The 24,000-nt window shown below is 40.6% G+C and overlaps 1 protein-coding gene across 1 annotated transcript; it reads left to right on the forward strand.

Annotated features, from left to right (window-relative positions):
- Window positions 1-5,501: 5,501 nt before the first annotated feature.
- nog2 (noggin 2) lies at window positions 5,502-8,245 on the forward strand. The gene has a single exon (XM_017456046.3). The coding sequence runs from the start codon at window positions 6,686-6,688 to the stop codon at window positions 7,370-7,372; it is 687 nt and encodes a 228-aa protein (XP_017311535.1). The 5' UTR covers window positions 5,502-6,685; the 3' UTR covers window positions 7,373-8,245.
- Window positions 8,246-24,000: the final 15,755 nt, after the last annotated feature.

Raw genomic sequence — 24,000 nt, forward strand, 5'->3', positions numbered from 1 at the left:
CTCTCTCTCCTGTCTCTCTCCTGTCTCTCTACTGTCTCTCTCTGTCAAAATTGAGTTCTATCTGCCCATAATATATATAATATTTGACATCTGTAACATAAATATATTTGAACAGAAATGATGAGGAAACGTTTTATTTGAGTTATTTTCGAACCTTTCCTTGACATCTGCAGAGATCACACTGGGTAAAAACTCTGCCGAAAGATGTGTAAATTACAATTTGATCAGGTTTTTGGAGAGATACACACCACAGCGAGGGGGAATTCATTCAGTTTGTAATCAGCTCCATCATGACATCATCAAAACAGAGAAGAGCGCTTACACACTCTGTACAGACGACAGGCACACGTGTTCACATGTTTAAACGCTTGGATAAAAAGAGTTTAATAAGAATAACAGAGTGACTGATTCAGGGATTATTTCCCCATCAATGTTAACGTGATCAGAGATTGGTGGAGTGAAGAGACGATGATGAGGCTCGTGTTTAAACGCCGTGACGTCATCAGGTGATCACCTGCTCAGAGACTGACGTGGATGAAGCTCAGAATCGCAATAAGGACTCATTTCCTGTCAGTAAAACGATCATTCTGCACATTTCAGCAGTGAGGTTTATCCTTCAGTAGATGGGGTTATACATGAAGAGGTAAGCACTGCTCTTTCACTGGAACTGCAATACGCACTGTAAATGTGGTCAGAACTTTACTTCTGAGAAAAATGCAAAGAGAGGAATAGATTTCAGTGTAGAGTAATTACAACTATATCACGTAAAACAATGTCAGAATAAATCTTAACCCTATAGAAAAAAATACTGAAAATAAACCTTACTTTTAATTAAATTATATTAATGTGTGAGTGTGAGAGAGACTATCAGGGCTGGTTCAGGGTGGTCCTCACTAACGAGGCTGTGTGTGTGTGTGTGTGTGTGAGAGAGAGAGAGAGGGGAAATTGGCCGTGTAGAACAAGAGGACTTACAAGGCTAGGATGTTTTTCACACACTCCCACAGTCAGGGGTCAGAGAGAACGACAGAGAGACAGACAGACAGGGACAGCAGGGGTGGAAACTACTTGAGTAATTGTTCTTTGTTACTATCTTTAAGCATTATTTTGATGCATTTATACTTTACTTGGGTATAAATTGAAATTGAACACTTGTATTCTTACTTTATTACATGTTCAAGAACAAAACTTACTGTTTACTCCTTACGTTTTTATTTACACCTTCACACAAATCTCGATGGTGTCTTCTCTCATCCACACAGTGACGCTACGCAGTACATCAGTCACACAGACCCAGATGAAGGATCGCGGCAGGTCATCAGCTCTGACATGCTCTTGTTACACAGTGTAGTTAGCACTGTAGCTATCCATGTGAAGATGGATAATCCACCAGACTGCAGTGTGGAACATGAGGATGAGGATGAGCGCACCTGGCCCTGCACCAGTAACTCATATTAAACGAGGCGTCTCCTTTACCTCCCTAGAAGGAATGATCTCCATCTAATCTGAAAAATCATGTTGAGGTAAATTTCACTAATTTGATGTCAGCTACCCTGTTTTTGATAATGCCAGGATAGACTAGCATCGAGTCCAGTAGTTAATTTACTTGGTTAGGCAGCAGGTCAAATTCCAGGTAAACTGTAAATATTGTTTATTTACAGGATATTTAACTTCTCATTATTTCATTAGTAAACAATGTAGCGTTAGTCATGAATATGAACTTACATGATGTTTTCAGGCAAAATGGTGCAGTTGCTTTAAAATGAAAATCATTAAGTACTAGATTTAGATAATTCATTAATTAAATGTACTTTTCACACGAAAACATGATGTTAATTTCATCAGTTAAAAACTTTTCTTTTTTTTCTTTTTAATATTTCAGTACATTTTAAAGTAGAACTTTGTTACTTTCACTTGAGTACATTTTTTACATTCATTTAATTGAGTCACAATATAGATATATTATCTATAATTTCACTTAAGTATAATTTCTCAGTATTTTTTACACCCCTAAGAGAGAAAGAGAGAGAGAGAGAGAGAGAGAGAGAGAGAGAGAGAGAGAGAGAGAGAGAGAGAGAGAGGCAGACGTTCTGTCTCTGCACACAGAGTGTCCATTGAAAAATAACGAAGGAAGAAGTGAAACAGGGAGACCCGGGGAGGAGACAAGAACAAAAGTCCAGCAGCAGGACACACACACACACACACACACACACACACACACACACACACACACACACACACACTGCTCTAAATCATATTTGCAAATTGTGTGTTAAGTTTTAAGAAATGTGTAAGACATGAAGTAGAGTTTCAGAAAGACGGAAGTAAAAGTGGCAGAAATGAACAAATCTATTTGACAGATTTTCCTTGTTTCTTACACGTTACACGTATTTCTTGAATAAGTGTCTCTGCTGTAAAACACATTTCTTCTTGTACTATGAGCTTTCTGAAATGCTGCTTCTATAACTATGAACACTCTCTAATTTACACCAAAATACCAAACTCCAAAACTATAAACCTGTTTGCAAAATATAAACTAGCATTTCATATGAATGAATAAATCACAGAAACTTTAGGACTGCATAACAGACTAAAATCAATAAAATAAATCAATAAAATTGTTCCCCATATAAAGAAAATAAACCAAACTATTATTCCTCTGGTTCTGGTCCTGTCTCCACCCTTGTCCTGTCATTGGTTTGTTACCCTATTGTGTTCACCTGTTTTGTGTTAGTGCATGAATAGTTTGTCTCTTTATACCCTAATGTTAACTTCCAGTATTTTAACCATAGACACGGAGACTATAACTGCTATTATATATTTTAAAACGGAGAGTATTGGTTTTCAAATCAGATTAGCTAAACCATGTTCGAAGTTGTTTTAAAATCCTCAATATATACACACACCTGTGATGCGTCACATAACTGAATTTTGTATAATTTACCAGGTTTTAAAGCAATAAAACTGTTACATTACATCCATTATTCTGTCCATAAAATACATTCATCTTTACGTGTCATTTTGCTTAGCAACCAAAGCCTACTGTTAACAAACTGTTACGCTGCATGGTGAAAGAATTGTTTATTGTGAATATTATTAATAATAATGTGTTTTCTTTAACTGAACACTGTATTTGATCATATTGCTTTTTGTTTCTTCAAATGATCATATGCACAATGTGAAGTGTTCTGAAACATGTGTAATGAGAGTAAACAATTATGTTTATTAGGGGGCCACCCTAACAAATAATGCATAGACACCCTATTGTTATTTTACCTTTTCTTATTATTAGGGGCCAAGCAGCAATGCTGCAAGACTCCTATTGTTTTTCTACAGATTCTGCATATTATTATTATTATTATTATTATTATTATTATTATTATTATTATTATTATTATTATGGCTAGGGTGTCTATGGCAGCCCCTAGAACCGTGTGGTAAAAAGTTGTGAAATTTGGCACACATATTCAGGACAAATTCAGCTACAAATCCACCAAATCTGGGCCCCAAGCTCCCAAAGCTGCAACAGGTCCAACAGGTCAGTTTTTTTGTTTATGCCCATAATGTTTGAACCATGTGGCCAAAATTTCAGTGCCAGGTGTGCCTAGATTCCTTGGATCATGCTGAGTTCACAGACCCTATGTGACCTGATGTGCAGGACTGATCAACAGTTACCGTTCAGACAAAAGGGTCTCACCAGATATCTCCTGAAAGCATCATACTTTGCCACTCACTCACAGATATGTAATACTGGATAATTTTCCTCAATAAATAGACCAAGTACAATCTTGTTGCCTCATGTGTTTAATTGGGTTCTCTTTGTCTACTTTTAGGACTTGTGTGAAAATCTGATGATGTTTTAGGTCACATTTATGCTGAAATGTAGAAAATTTTCATGTTTGATTTGATCAGTTGTGTTTTTTTAACAAACCAATTTTTATTTGCTTTCTAATGGTCTGAACTTTTATTTTTATTTCTTTGCAAAATCATTTTTCTTCCTGACTCTATTTTTTTGTATGTTTGAGGTCTTCTTTCTCGATGTTCTGCCCTGTGAGTCGAGTGTGTGTCTGTATACACGGTGCATTTCAGCACTGCTTAATTTTACCTGACAAAAATTTACAACACTGTTATAATTCTCCTGAAATATCCATTTACATTGGGAACTTACACTAAAACAATGTCCGCAGTATCACAGTGGAAATGTTTTAGTGGTGTAGTGGTGTCAGTGGAGTTACTGCGAACAGCAGCAACAACACTTACACTATTGCCCAAAATGGGGCAGCTATGTTTAGTTTCAGGGTCACAGAAGACTTTAAACTGAATAAATAATTGCGATATGGGATTAACTGATAATAAATGATTTGTGTTTCTGAAATGTGTAACACTGCTGACACAGATAACACAGAACAATTTCAATTAAAAGGATTGTTCTCAGATTGACCTTTATACAGGAAATGGATCAAGAAGTATTTCCTGTTTGATTTTTAAAGAGACAGTTTCTGTTCAAGTAAAACTTTTTTCTTTTATTTATGTAAAATAAAATATAATTTATCAAATAAAATGCTGCCTATATTGATAAAAGTCTGTGTTTTATATTAATATATTGAATATACAAATGAGTTTATTCACTGTTTTGGTTTCGTACTGAAAATATTTAAAGACACTGACACTTTGATGCACCGCAAATATCTTAATGACAACAAAACAAATTCAAAAGTGAAAAATTACGTGTAAACCACTTTGTTTCATTTACATTTAAATTTATTTTAATTCAGTTCGTGACTTTATGGCTTTTTACGGGATTTTTTTTTTTTTTATCATTAGTGTATTATAGTAGCGTTAAAGCAGAATTAATTTCACGCCGGTTGTCGCGCCCTCTGGCGGCTGTAGCGCAGTAACACACCGAGCTTCCTCTCATTCTCTCTCTCTCTCTCTCTCTCTCTCTCTCTCTCTCTCCCTCACACACACACACACACACACACACACCGTTTCAGTACAGTTACTATATGGACTATGCACGGAGTCAGTTGAAGCTGTCCCGTCTCGTCCTTGGGCTACGTCACGGAACCACGTGACAACACCGCTACTGGAGGCCTCCGGTGAAGAACTTTGAGCGCGCGAAACGAAACCTGAGTGGGAACACCCGAGCATGGTTCCGAGTGGTTCTATCTCGCACGCGCAATGCCGTGGTAGTCCCGCTGTTATGACGTGATGAGGAGATTTCTGTGCGTGCTCTTATCACCTCCAAGCTGCATCACACACACACACACACACACACACACACACACACACACACACACGATGGATAAATGATGTTGAGTCTCGCGGTTGCGGTGACAATATAGAAAAAACAACGGCGTAAGGTTTCTCATTAATGACCTGGAATGTGCAAGATATGGAAAATCCCAAGATTGTCAAGTGTGTGTGTGTGTGTGTGTGTGTGTGTGTGTGTGTGTGATGGTGGGTTGGCTCCGCTGGCGGGAGGGGGGATATAGAGGGGGATATTTAACTTGAGTAGAAAGCGGAGATCTCTGCACAAACACACTACGCGCGCTCCTGCTGCACAGAGCGAGAGGTCCGCGCGACCTGCAGTTAACTCACTCACGCGCTCGTCAAGTGTAAGTGCACGCGGACCGAGAGGAGGTACAAACTTGGCGACACGCTATGTACACAACGACAGAGTCAGAAACTTAAAGATACGAATGCACCGGGGATTTAAACAGCAAAAATAAATATAGAAAGAAACCCGTTCAGGAAATCCTACGCGGGGTGAAATGACATGACATGATGTCCACGCAGAGCTCGTGAGAGGAGAGTTGGTTCAGCACGCGGCGGACACACCAACGGAATCTAGTGTCCTAAAAAGAAAACCTTGGATACGCATCTCTTTTAGACTTTAGCGAAGGAGCTGCTGGTGAAATTCTTTAAAAAAGCTGCTCGCGCTCGGGTGGAAGGAGGAGGAACCGGACCGGGGGGCAGCGCCGCGGCGGCGGGACCGACTGGAGCCGAGAGAGAGAGAGAGAGAGAGAGAGAGAGTAAAAATAAACGCCGACTCTCTCTCTCTCTCTTCCTCGTGACATTTAAAAACGCACCGGAGAGGAGACACATCCGGGTCTCCCTGTGCACGCAACGCACGCGGGTGGGAAGTCTCCGTCCCATGTCGCGCGCAGACTGTCACCGAGAGACAGAGAGAGAGAGTGTCGCCCATGTCGCTATGGTGACCGATTGAACTGAGGGAGACTCGCGCGCACAGGAGGAGGAGGGTGACGGCGAAAGGAGGCTGCACGAGACGAGACGGGTTTAAACTTTGTTTGAGGATTACTTAACTTTTTTTCATTTTTGGGAAACTTGTTCCGAGCTCAAAGAGAACTAGAGAGAGCGAGTGAGGAAGAGGAGAAGAAAGAGCGTGAGAGAGAAGATCAGAGAGAGAGAGAGAGAGAGAGAGAGAGAGAGAGTGCACGCGCGTTCCATGCAACTCCGGTTCCAGGTCATTCAAACCGCGCCGCTGTTTAGAAGTAAACTGTCGTCCCACTTGGACTACTATTTATGCTGCGCGCGCGCGGATCTGGGAGCGCACGTTATTAATTCACCCCCTCCCACTTCTCCTCCTTCTTTTCTCCTTCTTCTTCTTCTTCTTCTTCTTCTTCTTCTTCTTCTTCTTCTTCTTCATTACTGATATTTAATCGCCATGCGACTATCCCGCGCGCTGCTACTTGTGTGCGCGTTGCTGACACTCGTGCTGCTGGTGTGCGCGCGCCGCGGCGCCGACGCCGCTCAACGTTACCTTAGGGTTCGCCCTTCGCCGAGCGAGCACCTGCCCGTACCGGACCTGAAAGAGGACCCGGACCCGGAGTACGACCCGCGCGAGCAGGACCTGTCCGAGCGCGCGCTGCGTAAGAAACTGGGCAGCGGCTTCGACGGCGACTTCATGTCCGTGAGCGCGCCCGCGCAGCTGCTCGTCATGAACACCACCACCGCGAGCCCGGGTTCCTCCGCGTACGCTCACGCGCCCAGCGGCGCCATGCCGGCCGAGATCAGGAGGCTGGACCTCACGCAGACGCCATACGGGCTCCGCGTGAAGATGGGCAAGAAGGCGCGGCGAAAGTTCCTGCAGTGGCTGTGGACGCACACGCACTGCCCCGTCGTCCACGTGTGGAAGGACCTCGGCGTGCGCTTCTGGCCGCGCTACATCAAAGAGGGGCACTGCTTCAGCGAGCGCTCGTGTTCACTACCCGAGGGTATGTTCTGCAAACCGGCCAAGTCCGTCACCAAGACGTTCCTGCGCTGGTACTGCCAGGGCTTCATGCCCCAGAAATACTGCACGTGGATCCCCGTGCACTACCCCATCATCTCTGAGTGCAAGTGCTCCTGCTGAGTCCGCGCGCTGTGTGTGTGTGTGTGTGTGTGTGTGTGTGTGAGCGAGAGAGACAGAGAGAGAGAGAGAGAGAGAGAGAGAGAGAGAAATGATTCAATAATATGAGAGAAAGAGAATGTACGAGAAAATGCGCGCGTGCGTGTGGGTGCGTTCACTCGACACCTCTGTGAAGATGCACGGACTGACGTGTGCTCTTCTGATAACAAACAATAAACAATAGTAATTATAATAATTATAGTAATAATAATTTTATTGTTGCACTGTGTTCTCGCGAACTGAAAAGTGTGTGTGTGTGTGTGTGTGTGTGTGTGTGTGTGTGTGTAAGGCGCCATATAGCGAATCTATTTTTTTATATATAGCATTTTGATTTAAAAAAGAAATAATAATATACCTGTACATATTTAAAAGAAAAAAGAAGGAAAGGATGCAGCTATTATTGTTATTGTTAATTATTATTTTGTTGTTGTTGTTATTGTTGTTGTTGTGTTAAATGAGCAGGACCACGCGCACAGAGGAGAACTTTTCCGGAAGTGCTCTTGTCCCGGAAGTGCTTTAACTGACTGACTCACTGCCATGCTACAGCTTTTATATCCTATTAATAATCAGTAATAATAATAATTATGATAATAGTAATAACAAGAATGATTATAAAATGGAACATTAAGGATGAAATTCTATATTTTAAGAGTGAATTAAATATTTTGTTGTTGAAAAAAAATAGTATTTTAGTAAACAGAATGTGTCATGTTTATTTATTGTTGTAACTTGTGTTGCGTGTAGAGACAGAAGTAAAGCCAAACCAGAGCACAAAGCTATCCGTGTGAAATGCCTTGGAGACACAGTTTAGCAATAAAATCTCTCTGATCAAGTTGATATAGTGTGTGTGTGTGTGTGTGTGTGTGTGTGTGTGTGTGTGTGTGTGTGTGTTTCTGTGTGTGTGTGTGTTATCACAGTGTTCAGTAATGTTTTACTGGACGTTGATGTTGATGGAGATAGCAGTGGGTTTCTCAGACACTGGGCCTCATTTATCACACTGTATATGAGCTAAATGTAAATTGTTCATAGGAGTGTTTCTGAAAATCAATTTAGTTTGTAAAAACGTTCACATCCTACATTTCACTCCTGAGTTTATGTAACTTTCCATATAAGGAGAATAACTTATGTGAGCCTTCAAATCGTATACGTGTCGATGAGTTACTGTGATTTTATTTATACACGGATTATACTGTCAAGTTAAAACATTTCTTTATCTCAGTTACAATCCAACTTAATGAACATTTTGTGAAACTCAGTCACTTCATATTAATGACATATTAGAGATTAGCCTTTCAATTAGGACAAATGTAATGGCGCCCTATAAGGAGGAGAAGTTATGGTTATGATCTATGTTAGCCAACGCACTGCAGTGGCTGAGCTTCATTACTGGAAGATTTAGTGCACGCTGTGATTAGGAGGCGCTCTTTCACCATTTACTCACTCGTTATCAGCTGTTGGTGAGATTTGCCTTTTATGGAGTTTTGTGGGGTGTGGCTAAATGTAAATCAGCTGTGTAGTAAATGTGCTTGGTAACTTATGCATGATTGGAGTTATTCAACTTACAGATGTGAGTACAAAGAAAACTGGAACGTTTTGCAAATCTTGTTTGGTCTGGCCACAAAATCATTTAAACTGTAAAAGACTGATAAATCAGGTCTATTGTTACTGGTTACAATTTTAAATGAGAGAACCGATTCTGTTAATGTTCATAAACAATCTCTCAGACCTCACAGAAACCATCAGATATATCTGCTGAGTGAAAATCAGTAGCTGGGTTAGTAGTTCCCAGAACATATCATTTGTCAAGCGATAGCATAAGCAACCCCCCCCCTGGACCTAACTGAACATTATCTGAACATTCAGTACCGTATTAAGTTCTGAAAGCGTACTGAACAAAAACAGTGTTCCTGCAATGTTCTGAAAATGTGTGATGTATTAAAAGTGTTGCTCACACAACATTCTCAATTTGCCATAAAACTTAAACTTTCCTGAGAACATTTTCTATGTAACATGCACAAACTTGCACAAAATAAAGGTTAAAGTAGAAGTTCATGTAAAAATGAAAGTTCCTAAATGTAAACGAAAAGTTAAAGTAAAAGATAAATTCAGAGTTCTGTGTTATGACACAGGTTCCTCTTCAGGAACAGTAAAAATCCTGTAATGCACCAGTCGGGTTTAAATGACTCTAATCACGTGCATTAATTGTACACAAATGTTGTACTGGACCACCAGACAGATTTTGTGCTCAGCATTCACCCCCTACTCTACATACTACAAACATTTCCAACAGTCAATTACATAGTGTCTAGTGCAAGAATGTAGTGAGTATTGGGTGATTTAAGACAGAGGCCCATGTGTACAGTGATATGTGTGTGTTTGTGCGTGCGAGTGTCATTACATATCTCTTTGGAATATTTGTGCAAATATCTGAAAGAGTGTACAGTCTACATTTAAAACTTGTTGACTCAGTGTGTGTGTGTGTGTGTGTGTGTGTGTGTGTGTGTGTGTGAGGAAAGTTGCATGGGCATGAAACAGAATGTCTCAGAGAGTGCATGTTTGATTTACGAGGCTGCACGTGGAGTGAGCGCCGGCGTGGGGCTGTTATTCATTGTTTGATGGCGTCGTCGGGCTGCAAGGCAACTGAACATAATCTCTGCGCATGAGGGTCTAGTGTGTGTGTGTGTGTGTGTGTGTGTGTGTGTGTGTGTGTGTGTGTGTGTGTGCTTGGTGGTGGGGTCGGGTGGGGGAAGATCAGAGTTAGTGCATGCACAGCAGTGTTGACATTAACAGTAAAATAATGACGCAGTCACTTTCAAACACTGTCACTGCTGAAAGAGTGCAGGGAGAGAGTGAGGTGGAGAGATTAAGAAGTTGAGCTTAATATAACAGAGAGGAGAAAGTGACAGGGAGAGAGAGAGAGAGAGAGAGAGAGAACCTGAGCAGGAGCTCCATCCAAAAATGACTCAGTGAGGGAGAGAAAACAAATACTGCTCTTCCAGACTGAAAGGTAACGCGGCTCCCGGCTGCCGAGTAGTCATGTGATCGTGTAGTGCACTAGTACTACTACATAATACTATGATGAGTAATATAGAGTATGCATGAATACTCTGCTGGAGTATGCAAGTATATAAATATTTGTAATACTTGCAAGTACTATATAAATACAGTATATGCATATTTTACACAGTGCACAGTGTATTGAATAGAGCGCCAGTGAACGGTGTAGTGATAAAGTGTGCAATAAACATGATACAAATATGCAGCATGAAGTAAAAGTATGCATTATATAAACATGCTGTATTCAAGTACGCAGTGTAAAAGTGTGCACTATATAAGTATGCAGTATGAACTGTACAAGTTAACAAGCATGCTCTCTACATTTACACTGTACAGTATGTAGTATACATGTATGCAAAAAAACAGTATTAAAAGCATGTAGAATTATGTAGTCAACAAATATGCATTTTACAATTATGAAGTGTACAAGTATGCAGCATACAAGTATATAGTGGACAAGTATGCACTATACAAGCACACAGGGTACAAGTATGCAGTGTAAAAGTGTGTACTATACTGTTATGCAGTGTAAAAGTGCACAAGTATTCAGTGGACAAGTATGCAGGGTACAAGTATGCAGTATGCAAATATGCATTATAAAAGTATGCACTATATGAGTGTGCAGTGTACAGGTATGCAGTGTACAAGTATGCACTATATAAGTATGCAGTGTACAAGTGTGCACTATTCAGGCATGCAGTGTACAAGTATGTAGTGTACAAGTATGCAGTATGCAAATATGCATTATAGAAGTAAGAACTATATAAGTATGCAGTGTACAAGTATGCACTGTATAAGTATGCAGTGTACAAGTGTGCACTGTATAAGTATGCAGTGTACAAGTGTGCACTGTATAAGTATGCAGTGTACAAGTATGCACTATAAAACTATTCACTATTTAAGTATGCAGTGTACAAGTATGCAGTGTAAAAATATACACTATACAGGTATGCACTATAAAAGTATGCATTATATAAGTATGCCATGTACAAGTATGCACTATATAAGTATGCACTATACAAGTATGCAGTGTACAAGTATGCAGTGTACAAGTGTGCACTATAAAAGTATGCAGTGAACAAGTATGCAGTGTACAAGTGTGAACTATATAAGTATGCAGTGTACAAGTGTGCACTATATAAGTATGCAGTGTACAAGTGTGCACTATAAAAGTATGCAGTGTACAAGTATGCAGTGTACAAGTGTGCACTATATAAGTATGCAGTGTACAAGTGTGCACTATATAAGTATGCAGTGTACAAGTGTGCACTATAAAAGTATGCAGTGTACAAGTATGCAGTGTACAAGTGTGCACTATATAAGTGTGCAGTGTACAAGTGTGCACTATATAAGTGTGCAGTGTACAAGTGTGCACTATATAAGTATGCAGTGTACAAGTGGGAACTATATAAGTATGCAGTGTACAAGTGTGCACTATAAAAGTATGCAGTGTACAAGTATGCAGTGTACAAGTGTGCACTATATAAGTGTGCAGTGTACAAGTGTGCACTATATAAGTGTGCAGTGTACAAGTGTGCACTATATAAGTATGCAGTGTACAAGTGGGAACTATATAAGTATGCAGTGTACAAGTGTGCACTATATAAGTATGCAGTGTACAAGTGTGCACTATATAAGTATTCAATGTATGAGTATACACTATACAGGTATGCAGTGTACAAGTGTGAACTATATAAGTATGCAGTGCACAAGTATGCAGTATGCAAATATGCATTATAGAATTGTGCACTATATAAGTATGCAGTGTACAAGTATGCACTATATAAGTATGCATTGTACAAGTGTGCACTATATAAGTATGCAGTGTACAAGTGTGCACTATATAAGTACGCAGTGTACGAGTATGCACTATACAGGTATGCAGTGTACAAGTGTGAACTATATAAGTATGCAGTGTACTAGTATGCATTATACATGTGTGCATTGTGCAAGTATGCAGTTTGCAAATATGCATTAAAAAAGTATGCACTATAAATGTATGCACTACAAAAGTATGCACTATAAAAGTATGCGGTGTACTGGATAAAAGCTGGAAGCTCCTTCAACACCTTCTTCACTTAACCCGCTACTTTCTCTTTCACCCTCCTCCCTGACTGCTAATGACATCGGCATCATCTTTGATGAAAAGATTAGCAAACTCTGCCAGTCTTTCCCTGCTAACCCTAACCCAACACTATACATTTAGCATTCCCCATGTCTTTCTCTCACATATTTATGTTCTATATCAACAAAACATTTCCTGCAAGTCATCTCATCCTGCAATCCCACCATCTGCCTGCTGGATCCCATTCTTTCCCCAGTGCTCCAGACCAACTTACAAGACCTCCTCTCCTTCATCTTTTCCATCATTAAAGGCTCTATATCATCTGGTCATGTACCAACTGCATTCAAGACAGCAAGGCTATTCCCATCGTGAAGAAACCCACTCTGGGTACCTCAGGAATTTGATACTGTCAAGGGACTCTTGTCCATCTTGGAATTCATGTCATAGCTCTCAGTGAGGTCGTATCCTCTATATCTGCTCTCTCAGTGAGGTCGTATCCTCTATAACCGCTCTCTCAGCGAGGTCACATCCTCTATAACCGCTCTGTCAGCGAGGTCCAATCCTCTATAACCGCTCTCTCAGCGAGGTCGTATCCTCTATAACCGCTCTCTCAGCGAGGTCGTATCCTTTATAACCGCTCTCTCAGCGAGGTCACATCCTCTATAACTGCTCTCTCAGCGAGGTCACATCCTCTATAACCGCTCTCTCAGCGAGGTCGTATCCTCTATAACCGCTCTCTCAGCGAGGTCACATCCTCTATAACCGCTCTCTCAGCGAGGTCGTATCCTCTATAACCGCTCTCTCAGCGAGGTCACATCCTCTATAACCGCTCTCTCAGCGAGGTCGTATCCTCTATAACCGCTCTCTCAGCGAGGTCACATCCTCTATAACCGCTCTCTCAGCGAGGTCGTATCCTCTATAACCGCTCTCTCAGCGAGGTCCAATCCTCTATAACCGCTCTCTCAGCGAGGTCGTATCCTCTATAACCGCTCTCTCAGCGAGGTCCAATCCTTTATAACCGCTCTCTCAGCGAGGTCGTATCCTCTATAACCGCTCTCTCAGCGAGGTCGTATCCTCTATAACCGCTCTCTCAGCGAGGTCACATCCTCTATAACCGCTCTCTCAGCGAGGTCCAATCCTCTATAACCGCTCTCTCAGCGAGGTCCAATCCTCTATAACCGCTCTCTCAGCGAGGTCCAATCCTCTATAACCGCTCTCTCAGCGAGGTCCAATCCTCTATAACCGCTCTCTCAGTGAGGTCGTATCCTCTATAACCGCTCTCTCAGCGAGGTCGTATCCTCTATAACCGCTCTCTCAAGGAGGTCGTATCCTCTATAACCGCTCTCTCAGCGAGGTCACATCCTCTATAACCGCTCTCTCAGCGAGGTCCAATCCTCTATAACCGCTCTCTCAGCGAGGTCGTATCCTCTATAACCGCTCTCTCAGCGAGGTCGTATCCTCTATAACCGCTCTCTCAAGGAGGTCGTATCCTCTATAACCGCTCTCTCAGCGAGGTCACATCCTCTATAACCGCTCTCTCAGCGAGGTCCAATCCTCTATAACCGCTCTCTCAGCGAGGTCCAATCCTCTATAACCGCTCTCTCAGCGAGGTCCAATCCTCTATAACTGTTCTCTCAGCAAGTTGTCATATCCTCTATACCCACTCTCTCGGCGAGGTCTTATACACTATACTAGCTCTTTCTGTGAGGTCGTATCCTCTATATCCGCTCTCTCTGCAAATTGTTGTATCCTCTATACCCGCTCTCTTGGCAAGGTCGTATCCTCTATACCCGCTGTCTTGGCGAGGTCATATCCTCTATACGCACTCTCTCGGTGAGGTCGTATCCTCTACACCTGCTGTCTCAGTGAGGTCGTATCCTCTACACCTGCTGTCTCAGTGAGCTCGTATCCTCTATACTTGCTCTCTAAGTGAGGTCCTATCGTCTATACTCGCTCTCTTGGTGAGGTCGTATCCTCTATACTCGCTCTCTCGGTGAGGTCGTATCATCTATACCCTCTATGTATGCAGTATTGAAGTATGCACTATGGAAGAATGGAAAACACAAATATCCAGCATGCAGTATAGAAGTTCACCGTATGCAAGTATTCAGTAAATATGCACTATACAAATATGCACTCTAGAAGTATCTAATGTACAAGTATGCACTACAGAATTCTGCAGTACCCAAATATAGGGTGTAGAAGTATGCAGTATAAAAGGATATAGTGTTTGGTACATTATGTAGTATGCAAGTATGCAGTGTGCAATAAAGTGTACATGTATACAGTATATTTTACTGTACACTATACAGTATAATTATGAAGCATGCAGTATTTGCTGTACCATTCTGTTCACGCCCAACTAAATAACAGTTTCAAATAATACACCACTATAATGCACACTATATAGTGCAATATTGAGAGGATTGAGACACGGCCTCAGTCTGTTTTTTCCTACAATGGCAGCGAAACTGTTGATGACGTTACCAGACTGTTAATGAGAGAGAGAGGGAGGAGAGAGAGAGAGAGAGAGAGAGAGATTAGAGCACTGAAGTAAGGCGACTCTCCGAGCTCGCGCGTCACGGCATGCCAAACCCGCGCGCTTCATATTCCTCCCTGTCTCAGCTAAGTAGCTGTCATTTAAGTGTTAAGCGCGAAGACAGTTTATTATATATAAACAAGCTCCCTGTCTCGTGTGTGTGTGTGTGTGTGTGTGCGCGCGCGCTGGAGCTTGTTGTTCTCCTTGCTGTCAGCTCCTTTTCTTGATGATGTCTCGAGCGTTTTGGACGCTCCGTCTCTCCCTCTCTGCGTGTGTGTGTGTGTGTGTGTGTGTGTGTGCTTGACGCGCCGGCGCCACTCGGCCGCGCTCTCTGGCGGGCGCAGAATAGAGCGTGAGCTCGCAGAAACAGTAACCCTTTCAGCGCTCGTGCGCACTCCCAGCCTCGCGCTGCCGTGTGAAAGCCAATCCGGCGCTCGGTAGCACGAAAACACACACACACACACACACACACACACACACACACACACACACACACACACACACACACAGAGAGAGAGAGAGAGAGAGAGAGAGAGAGAGAGACGTCTGACTGGCGAAGTACTTTAGCCTGTGTGTGGGTTTGTGTGTGTGCGCGCGCGCAATATTAAAAATATCTCCGTATCTAGGCTGTAAATCTCTCGGCTGTGGAGCTCTCTCTCTCTCTCTCTCTCTCTGTAGCGCGAGCGCGTCACTGAGATTCTCATTCACCGTGTGGCACGCGCTCCGTGGCCTGCGCCGCGCGGCGTGTGTGTCCGCTGGCAGTTAGAACGTTCCCTTTCAAATATGTGAAGCAGCAAATAGCGCGCGGTCAGGAGTCCACATAGTACACTCTCTCTCTCTCTCTCTCTCTCTCTCTCTCTCTCTCTCTCTCTCTCTCTCTCTAACACACACACACACACACACACACACACACACACACACACAAATGCCGACTTTGCTATGTTACACTTTCGGGTGGTCTTGGGGATGAGACTTCAACAGCTGTTTTCATTTGAAGACGTGTGTGTGTGTGTGTGTGTGTGTGTTGTTGAGGATGACTGTGGTGAGTGAGTGTGATTCTTTTAGTGATGTGTTTAACCCACATCTGTCTGCGGTTCTCTCTCACACACTTACACACACATACAGATAGAGAATATAACTTTTCATATAATAAAAACAATTAATTCATAATGTGTGTGTGTGTGTGTGTGTGTGTGTGTGTGTGTGTTGAACTATAAATATCAATTTGACTCTGTTCTGGTAATGCTGAATACCCCAAACCCTGTTGCCATAGCAACGTAGCATTTTTTCCGTATACAGAGTTAATAAGACTGCTGCTGGAGAGAGAGAGCGACCTAGCATTTTATTACAATCGCTCAAAACATAAAACTTTAAATAGATTAATATGTAATAATTATATATATATATATATATATATATATATATATATATATATATATATATATATATATATATATATATATATATATGAAAAAACTAAAACGAACCCACATCATGTCTTTAGGACAGGATATGTAGAAGTACATCACAAACAAGACAACACAGCGCTCCTCTATAACACCAAATTCTTTCAAAAGTTATCAGGTTTTCTGTCAAATTATATATATATATATATATATATATATATATATATATATATATATATATATATATATATATATATATATATATATGCTGTAGTCAAGGTGAAAGGTAAAAATGCCTGTCAGAATGGAGGATATTGCCAGAATAGAGATAATTCCATGCAGGATTCTCCATTGTATATCTCCAGCTCTTTCAGTGAGCGGTTGCTCATCCTTGCTTAACCTGAGGACAGAGCGCCGGAGTATGTCGACTCTGCCATGGAGCAATTTCTTATTAAAAACCTTCACACAAGCCTCTTAATGGTTTTTACCAGGAACAACAGGCAAGTTCATATTCATGATGCTTTTACACTCTTAAAAAAAGTGACCAGTGCTTCTCTCTAGGACTGGAGACAGCTCAGGGAAAGGATCCTCTTCATAAGGAACCTCCATTCCTCCACAGTACTCCAGCAACACTACCTTTTCTTCATGTGAGAGGAGAGAGTCCCATTTTTGGAGTAGTTGTGTACAATCTGTATAGATCTCAGTCCCAAATGTGCAGCTACTCCATCAGTGTTCTGAAGATTGGGTCCAGCCAGATCCACCAGGTGTTCCAGAATGGTGAGACCAGACATGAGGAGAGCTCCATGAATCAGGGGCTCCTTTAACAGCCAGTACAAAGAGTCTGTGGTTGTGGCTCTTTGCAGCTTAAAAAGTTTCCACACTTTAAATAGATTGTGATAGAAAACAGGTAGTCTGGAGATGTTTAATCTTCTTGGATCCACTTGGAATAGCGACTTGTTAAATCTCACGTCTCCAAAAGTTCTTAGAATAGCACTGGTCACAGGTTTCCAACTAGAAGGCACCGTCTCCCAGGTACACTCCTATTTTAAACCTTCTTTTTTCCAAAACAGTCCTTCTGGAAGTTTTGGCACATCACCTGACCACTGTTAAACTAACAGGACCTCATATTTGCTCCAGTCGATATTTGCTGTGGATATAATTCCAGATTCTTTAGAAACATTAAGTAATATGTTAACATCTCTCTGTTCTTCAGTCATTATCACAGTATCATCAGCATAAGCTGACAGACGGAAGGCGTTTTGACATCAGGGATTGAGAACCCTTTTAATTTAGTTCTCAGTATATTGAAGAGAGGATCTATTGCCAAAGCATAGAGAATAACTGACAGACAGCACCCCTGCCTTACTCGCCTACACACCTTAAAAGGAGCACATAAGCTGCCATTGAACTTCAGCACACTTTCAATGTCACAATATAAAAATATAAAACTCTTATTGTCAATAAAATCAGAGCCAAAACCAAAAGCTTTAAGAGTTTTCCACAGATAATTGTGTTCCACCCGATCAAAAGCTTTCTCCTGATCCGTGGAGGTCAAACCCATATTCAACCCAAATAATTTGAGACATCAAGAATGTCTCAAACGAAGGCGATGTTGTCGAATATAGACCTCCCAGGTATGAAGTAGGTCTGATCGGTATGAACTACTGCTTCCAGAATGTTTTCCAGTCTCGTTGATAAGACTTTAGAGAGTGTTTTATAATTGTTGCATTGTAAGGACACAGGTCTCCAGTTTTTTTTTTTATATCAGTGAGATCTCCTCTTTTTGGCAGAGGTTGTCCTCCTACAACTCGAAGGTAGCAACCCTCTGGTTAAGCTATTGTTCAGGACTTCCAGTATGTCCTCCACCATGACAGCCCATAAAGTTCATCTATACCAGGTGCTTTACCACAATCCCATACTCTGCAGGGGTTTTTGCAGCCCTTCTCTGGTTATTGCCCCGCTGAGTGCTGCATCTAAGTCTTGCAAAACTTTGCGCAATCCTCCAAGGAAGATCTGCTCTGTTGCCTGTTCCTTTCTATATTCACAAGTATAAAGCTTTTTTTTGACTGCTCTTTGGCGTATTTCAGCTGTCTCACATAAAACAGCTCCAGTTTCATAACACAAGGTGTAGATAAAACTTTTCTGTCCATTCTTTTTCTTGAGGCTAAAAAAGCATAGATGGTGCATCCATTTGGTCCAGGTTCTGGAAGCGTGATTGTACTAGTGCCCCTTGTACCTTGAATAGTTTTTTCCTTTTAGATGTGAAGGTCTGAATATGGTTTTGGTTACATGTTGACTGTGCCAGAAACTGAAGTTCTATGATTTCATTTTCTACTTCTTTCATTGACTGAGACTGAGCCTTGTGACACTGACAGCAAACTGTTGACACAATTGTTTAGCTTGTCTTTTACCAAGGTACCACCACTGGTGTAAGGACATAAAACCTCATTTTCTGTTTCTAAAAGTTTCTTTAAGTGTCTCTAAAACCTTGGTTACATTTAATAAAAACGAAATGAAATGCCAGCATGCACTTTTTAGTGTAATTGAGCTAAAACCTACAAAGCATGAAACCAAGCTGTGGTCTGAAAGGCCAACAGGGCTAATGAAACAGCTTCTGATAATATTTAAATATTGTTTTAAAACATCAAACCTTTCAAGAACCATGAAATTGTTGTGAACATGAGCCCATGGGTACTGTTTTTGAGCGTTCTGAAAAGATCTCCAAACGTCACTTAATTCATGTTTCTCAACTATGTGGATGAGACGTTTGCGAGAAGGCACGTGGGGCTCCATGTGGTTATGGTCATTGTTCTCCAATGTGCAATTGAAATCTCCACCCACAAATAAATATTGTTTGTTATTACATTTTAAGTTTTAAGTGTTTTACATAAAAACTGTAGATAATGTAGTCAATCTTAAAAGTTAACGTGCAGTCTAGCTTTGTGTTATAATTCTTAAGGATCACGTATGTGAAACCTCTAAAAGACCACCCAATTTGTAGGCAAGGAAAAATATTGGAAAATGTGACTGACAGGTGATTCTTGTTGCCCAGATGTCCCAGTTAGATTAACAATAAAAAAAAAAAACTAATAGTGCTGAATGTCCACTCTTGGGTTTAACATGTGAAGACCGCATTTGTTGTTAAAAAGGATAAACCAACATGAAGATCAGAGAGCTGTCTATGGGAGAAAAGCAAGCCATTCTGAAGCTGAGAAAAGAGAGAAAATCAATCAGAGGCACTGCACAAACATTGGGTATAACCAATACAACAATCTGGAATGTCCTGAAAAAGAAAGACACCTCTGGTGTACTGAGGAACCAGACACCGAATGGGAACTAAAGGAACTAAAGATGTTAGTGGGGAACTGAAGAAATGTCAGACCACACTCACCGTAGGATTGGTCCGAGGAATGACTCATGACAATCGTTTGGATCTGTCGCTTTATAGAGATAAACCTTATTTGCAAAAAATTGTTCGTGAAATCACAGCTGTGTCATGCATGAACAATATCTTCTCATGTTGTTTCTTGCCAGTGGGAACATAGGTTTAGTGTCATAAAGTGTTATTCTCTGATACTGGGATGCTTCTGCATATGTAGCCCTTACATTTATACATTGTTTTTGTGGTGCTGTCTGCACCAGTGTTTAATTCAGGAGGAGGTTCTCCAAGAGAGGCAGCATCTTATCCTGCATTTTCACTCCAGAGGTAACATCATGTTTTATTTGGTAATATTTTGAACGTCAGGTTTTAGACTGTGGTAAGAGATTTGGCAACGCTAAGGCAGTTGGTATGTGATGAGTAGCATTGATACTCACACACAGGATGCTGAGCTTCACACACTCCTTCTGAATCAGCAAACACGTCACTGGTGTAGAATTTCCTCTTTGTCCCTTATTTCAGAGCGGACACTTTCCCACTCTCTTCTGCGGGACTCTGAAAAAATTCAAATGAGAATCTGAAATATTTCCAGATGCAAAAATCTAAGTTGCTGTGTGTGTGTGTGTGCGCGCGCGCGTGTGTGTGTGTGTGTGAGAGCAATAGGAAGATGAGGTCAAGTGTCACTCTATCCATCATTAGCATGGAATTCAGCATCATTAACACACACACACACACACACACACACACACACACACACACACACACACACACACACACAGAAATCCGGTGCCGAGAAGTTTAAAATACCACCCACTTTGCTTCAGAATCCTTTCAGTGATTGCAAGCATTGTCACCTTTCATACAGTGTGTGTGTGTGTGTGTGTGTGTGTGTGTGTGTGTGTGTGTGTGTGTGTGTGTGTGTTCAGGCACTGAAAGCTGTCTGTAGTTTCATCAGCAAGTCCTTGATAAAAAGGAGAGTAATGTTTACTTCACTAGTGTGCTTATAAAGAGTCCAGCTGTGATATTACAGCGCCCCCTGCTGGCCACATACACGAAACCCTTGTGTTCTATTCGGGATGAAATTACCCCAATTCTAAGAAATTATATATATATATATATATATATATATATATATATATATATATAAATTCTTCATTCTAATATTTTGAGATTCTGGATTTTTTATTTCTGTGAGCTGTAATCCGTAATCATCAAGATAAAAACTTTTTTAAAAATAATATTTCACTAAGTTCCACTTTTTGAGCAAAATTATGGAAAAAAATAATTAGATAAATAATGATATAAATTTCACTGAGTTAATTATAATAACTTTAATAAAAATAAATACAATGATAAAGTACAGATATAAGGTACGAAAAAATAAAGTATACATTAGGGGTGTACTTGAATACAAATATATTGTTCAGGTTGAATAATGTGTCCTAAAGAAATACAGATACAAAAAACAGGTGGAAGATTGTTTTTAGAAAGCTAGCCACCTTCAGGGACTGGGACCCCGACAGATGAAGAAAATCGTCACGTGATTGCAAGTTGTTTGTTGAGCTTTAAAGAACAGACAGCTCCAAAACTCCAAAAGACCTGGAATTAGCCCAAAATGTTCAGGCATAGGAAAGGGCAGACGCATTTTTATTCATGTTCTCAGTCGTTTCATGGCGAGAAAGTTGATGCACATTTCTGATTTGTGGGAAAAAGAAAGTACACCCTCCTTAAATCCTATGTTTATCAGGCCCCAAATTACAATTGTATGGTCCTCACTAACTTCTATAAACAAACAAATAACCTCAGGTGACAATAAAAGGAATATAACAGATTTCAATATTCATTTTCCCCCCAAAACATAAACCAACATTCAGAAACTGGGTGGGAAAAACAATTACACCCATCCTACTTCCACAGTCATTAAGAGAGAAATTAGCAGCCAGGTGTTACTGATGAAATGCACAAGACTAATGTTAAAGAAATGTGACTACCTCTATAAGAGCATAACTTTTGGCAGCTTGGTGTTCTTGAGAACTCAGGTGTGTGTCTCCATCATCCCAAGAAGAAAGGACATCAGCCATGACCTCAGAGAAGCAATTATTGCTGCTCATCAATCTAGGAAGGGTTATAAGGCCATCAAACAATTTGAAATTCACCACTCTACAGTGAAAAGGATTTTTATTTATATATTTATTTATTTACAAATGGAAGGCTTTTTTTTTTTTTTTTTTTTTTTTTTTTTTTTTTTTTTTTACAAAGACAGTTGAAGATCTTCCCAGGAGTGAGCTTCCCATCAAATTCAGTTCAAGGTTAGTGTCACAGTGCGGGATGTAATGGAGTTGAGGACGGATGCAAATGCAGATAAGAGTTTTTATTAAAGGAGCTATGCAGACAAATCCAAAAACGGTAATCCAAAGTGTGGTCTATTAACAGGCAGTCAGGCGATATACAAACAGGCATGCACTGGGCGAGTCTAGACTCGAAACCGTGAAACGAGAAACGACCGCTAGGTAATGGGGCAAACTCAAATCTGCACAAAGTGCACAGACACGAGGGGTTTAAATGACTAACGTAATCATGGGTAAACGCGGACAGCTGGAAACAATCTTGACACACCTTCGGAAAAAGACCAATGACTAAACAGAAGAGACAGAACATAATCATAACAAACGCCCGTGTCCAAAGTAAACAAACTCACTATCATTGAAAACTGAAAAGCGAGTGCTCGCGCATCTGGCTCGTGCATGCGCATGCGCTTTGGTTTTCAGAGCATACTGCAAACTGCAGCGCTGTCTCAAGGAGAAATCATGACAGTTAGACCATTTAATGCTCTGAGATGTTTAGTCATAATGCACAGTGCCATATCTGGCAAAAACCAAACACAGCATATTGCCACAAACACCTCATACCAACTGTGAAGCATTTTGGTGGTGGAGGAGTGATGATTTGGGCTTGTTTTGCAGTCACAGAACCTCGGAAACGTGCAGTCTGATAAGCAAGAGAGACGGATAAACTCCTACAGAAAACAGTTACTTCAGGTGAAGTACGTTACTGAATTATAAGGTGTACCTAATTTTTTTCCCACATGGTTTCGTAATGTTGGTTTACATTTTGGACAAAAATGGCTATATATTGATACCTGTTTTTATTTTTGGTTACCTGATGTTATTTAGTTGTTTATAGAAGTTGGTGAGGACCACACAATTGTTATTTTAGACTCTTATGCATAAGAATATAGAAGTGAAGGAAGGTGTACTTTCTTTTTCCTATGACTGTATAATCTGCATTACATGGCCGTTAATGGAATCTGGCAACCCTGATTATGGAACTTAAAAAAAGAACAAGTTCATTAACAGGATAATAACGGGAGATGAACTGTTAGCACGACCTAAATGCTGCCTTACTGAGCTTTAAACTAAAACTAGTGTCTACCAAATTTTCTGTACAAATAATCATTGAATTAATTAAGAATGCTGTCATGCTGTATGTGTTTTCCTTCATTCTTAAATGATCATTCTCCATTGTTATAAAAAGAAAATGTCTCAGAAAATCATTTGGACATTATAATGAGATGCATCTTAACGGACCCCATTTTGACTCGCAGCAGAAGTGTAAGTACGTCTAACTTTATCGTAGATTCTGATTCATCCAGCAGATTTTCTGATCTTTGTAGAAAGTAACAACCCAATAACTAAAGTAAATCTCATTGTAGCTGTTGCTGAAAACATGTATGGGTCTTTTCTTTCTTTAAGCCTTTAAAGTATTTATTTGTTATGTTGTTATTACAATAATGCAATGTAAATATTAATAATAATTTGCCTATGTGAGTTTTGTTTTACAAGGGTTGCAGAAATAGTGACACCTACAGGTTAAACTAGTGAGCTGCATTTAATTTAAGTTACTATGGTCATGTGATTAGCCTAACTAATAGCAGTGCAAAAATGTGCATGCAGTTTTTGGTGCTACGGTGTACACAGAGTTAGGTGCTAAAGAAGAGAATAATTAAACAGTAAAGCATTACAGCGACTCCTAGATTTCTGGTCGGAAGGCGCACACGGTATGTTGGTTTGTGATGTCGTGCGTTTCATGTTTGTATCGTAATGTAATAGTGCAAATGTTTCCTAAGGCCATTAATGCTAGTTTAAT

This window comes from Ictalurus punctatus, chromosome 1 (assembly GCF_001660625.3).
Source record: "Ictalurus punctatus breed USDA103 chromosome 1, Coco_2.0, whole genome shotgun sequence".
NCBI classification, from domain to species: domain Eukaryota; kingdom Metazoa; phylum Chordata; class Actinopteri; order Siluriformes; family Ictaluridae; genus Ictalurus; species Ictalurus punctatus.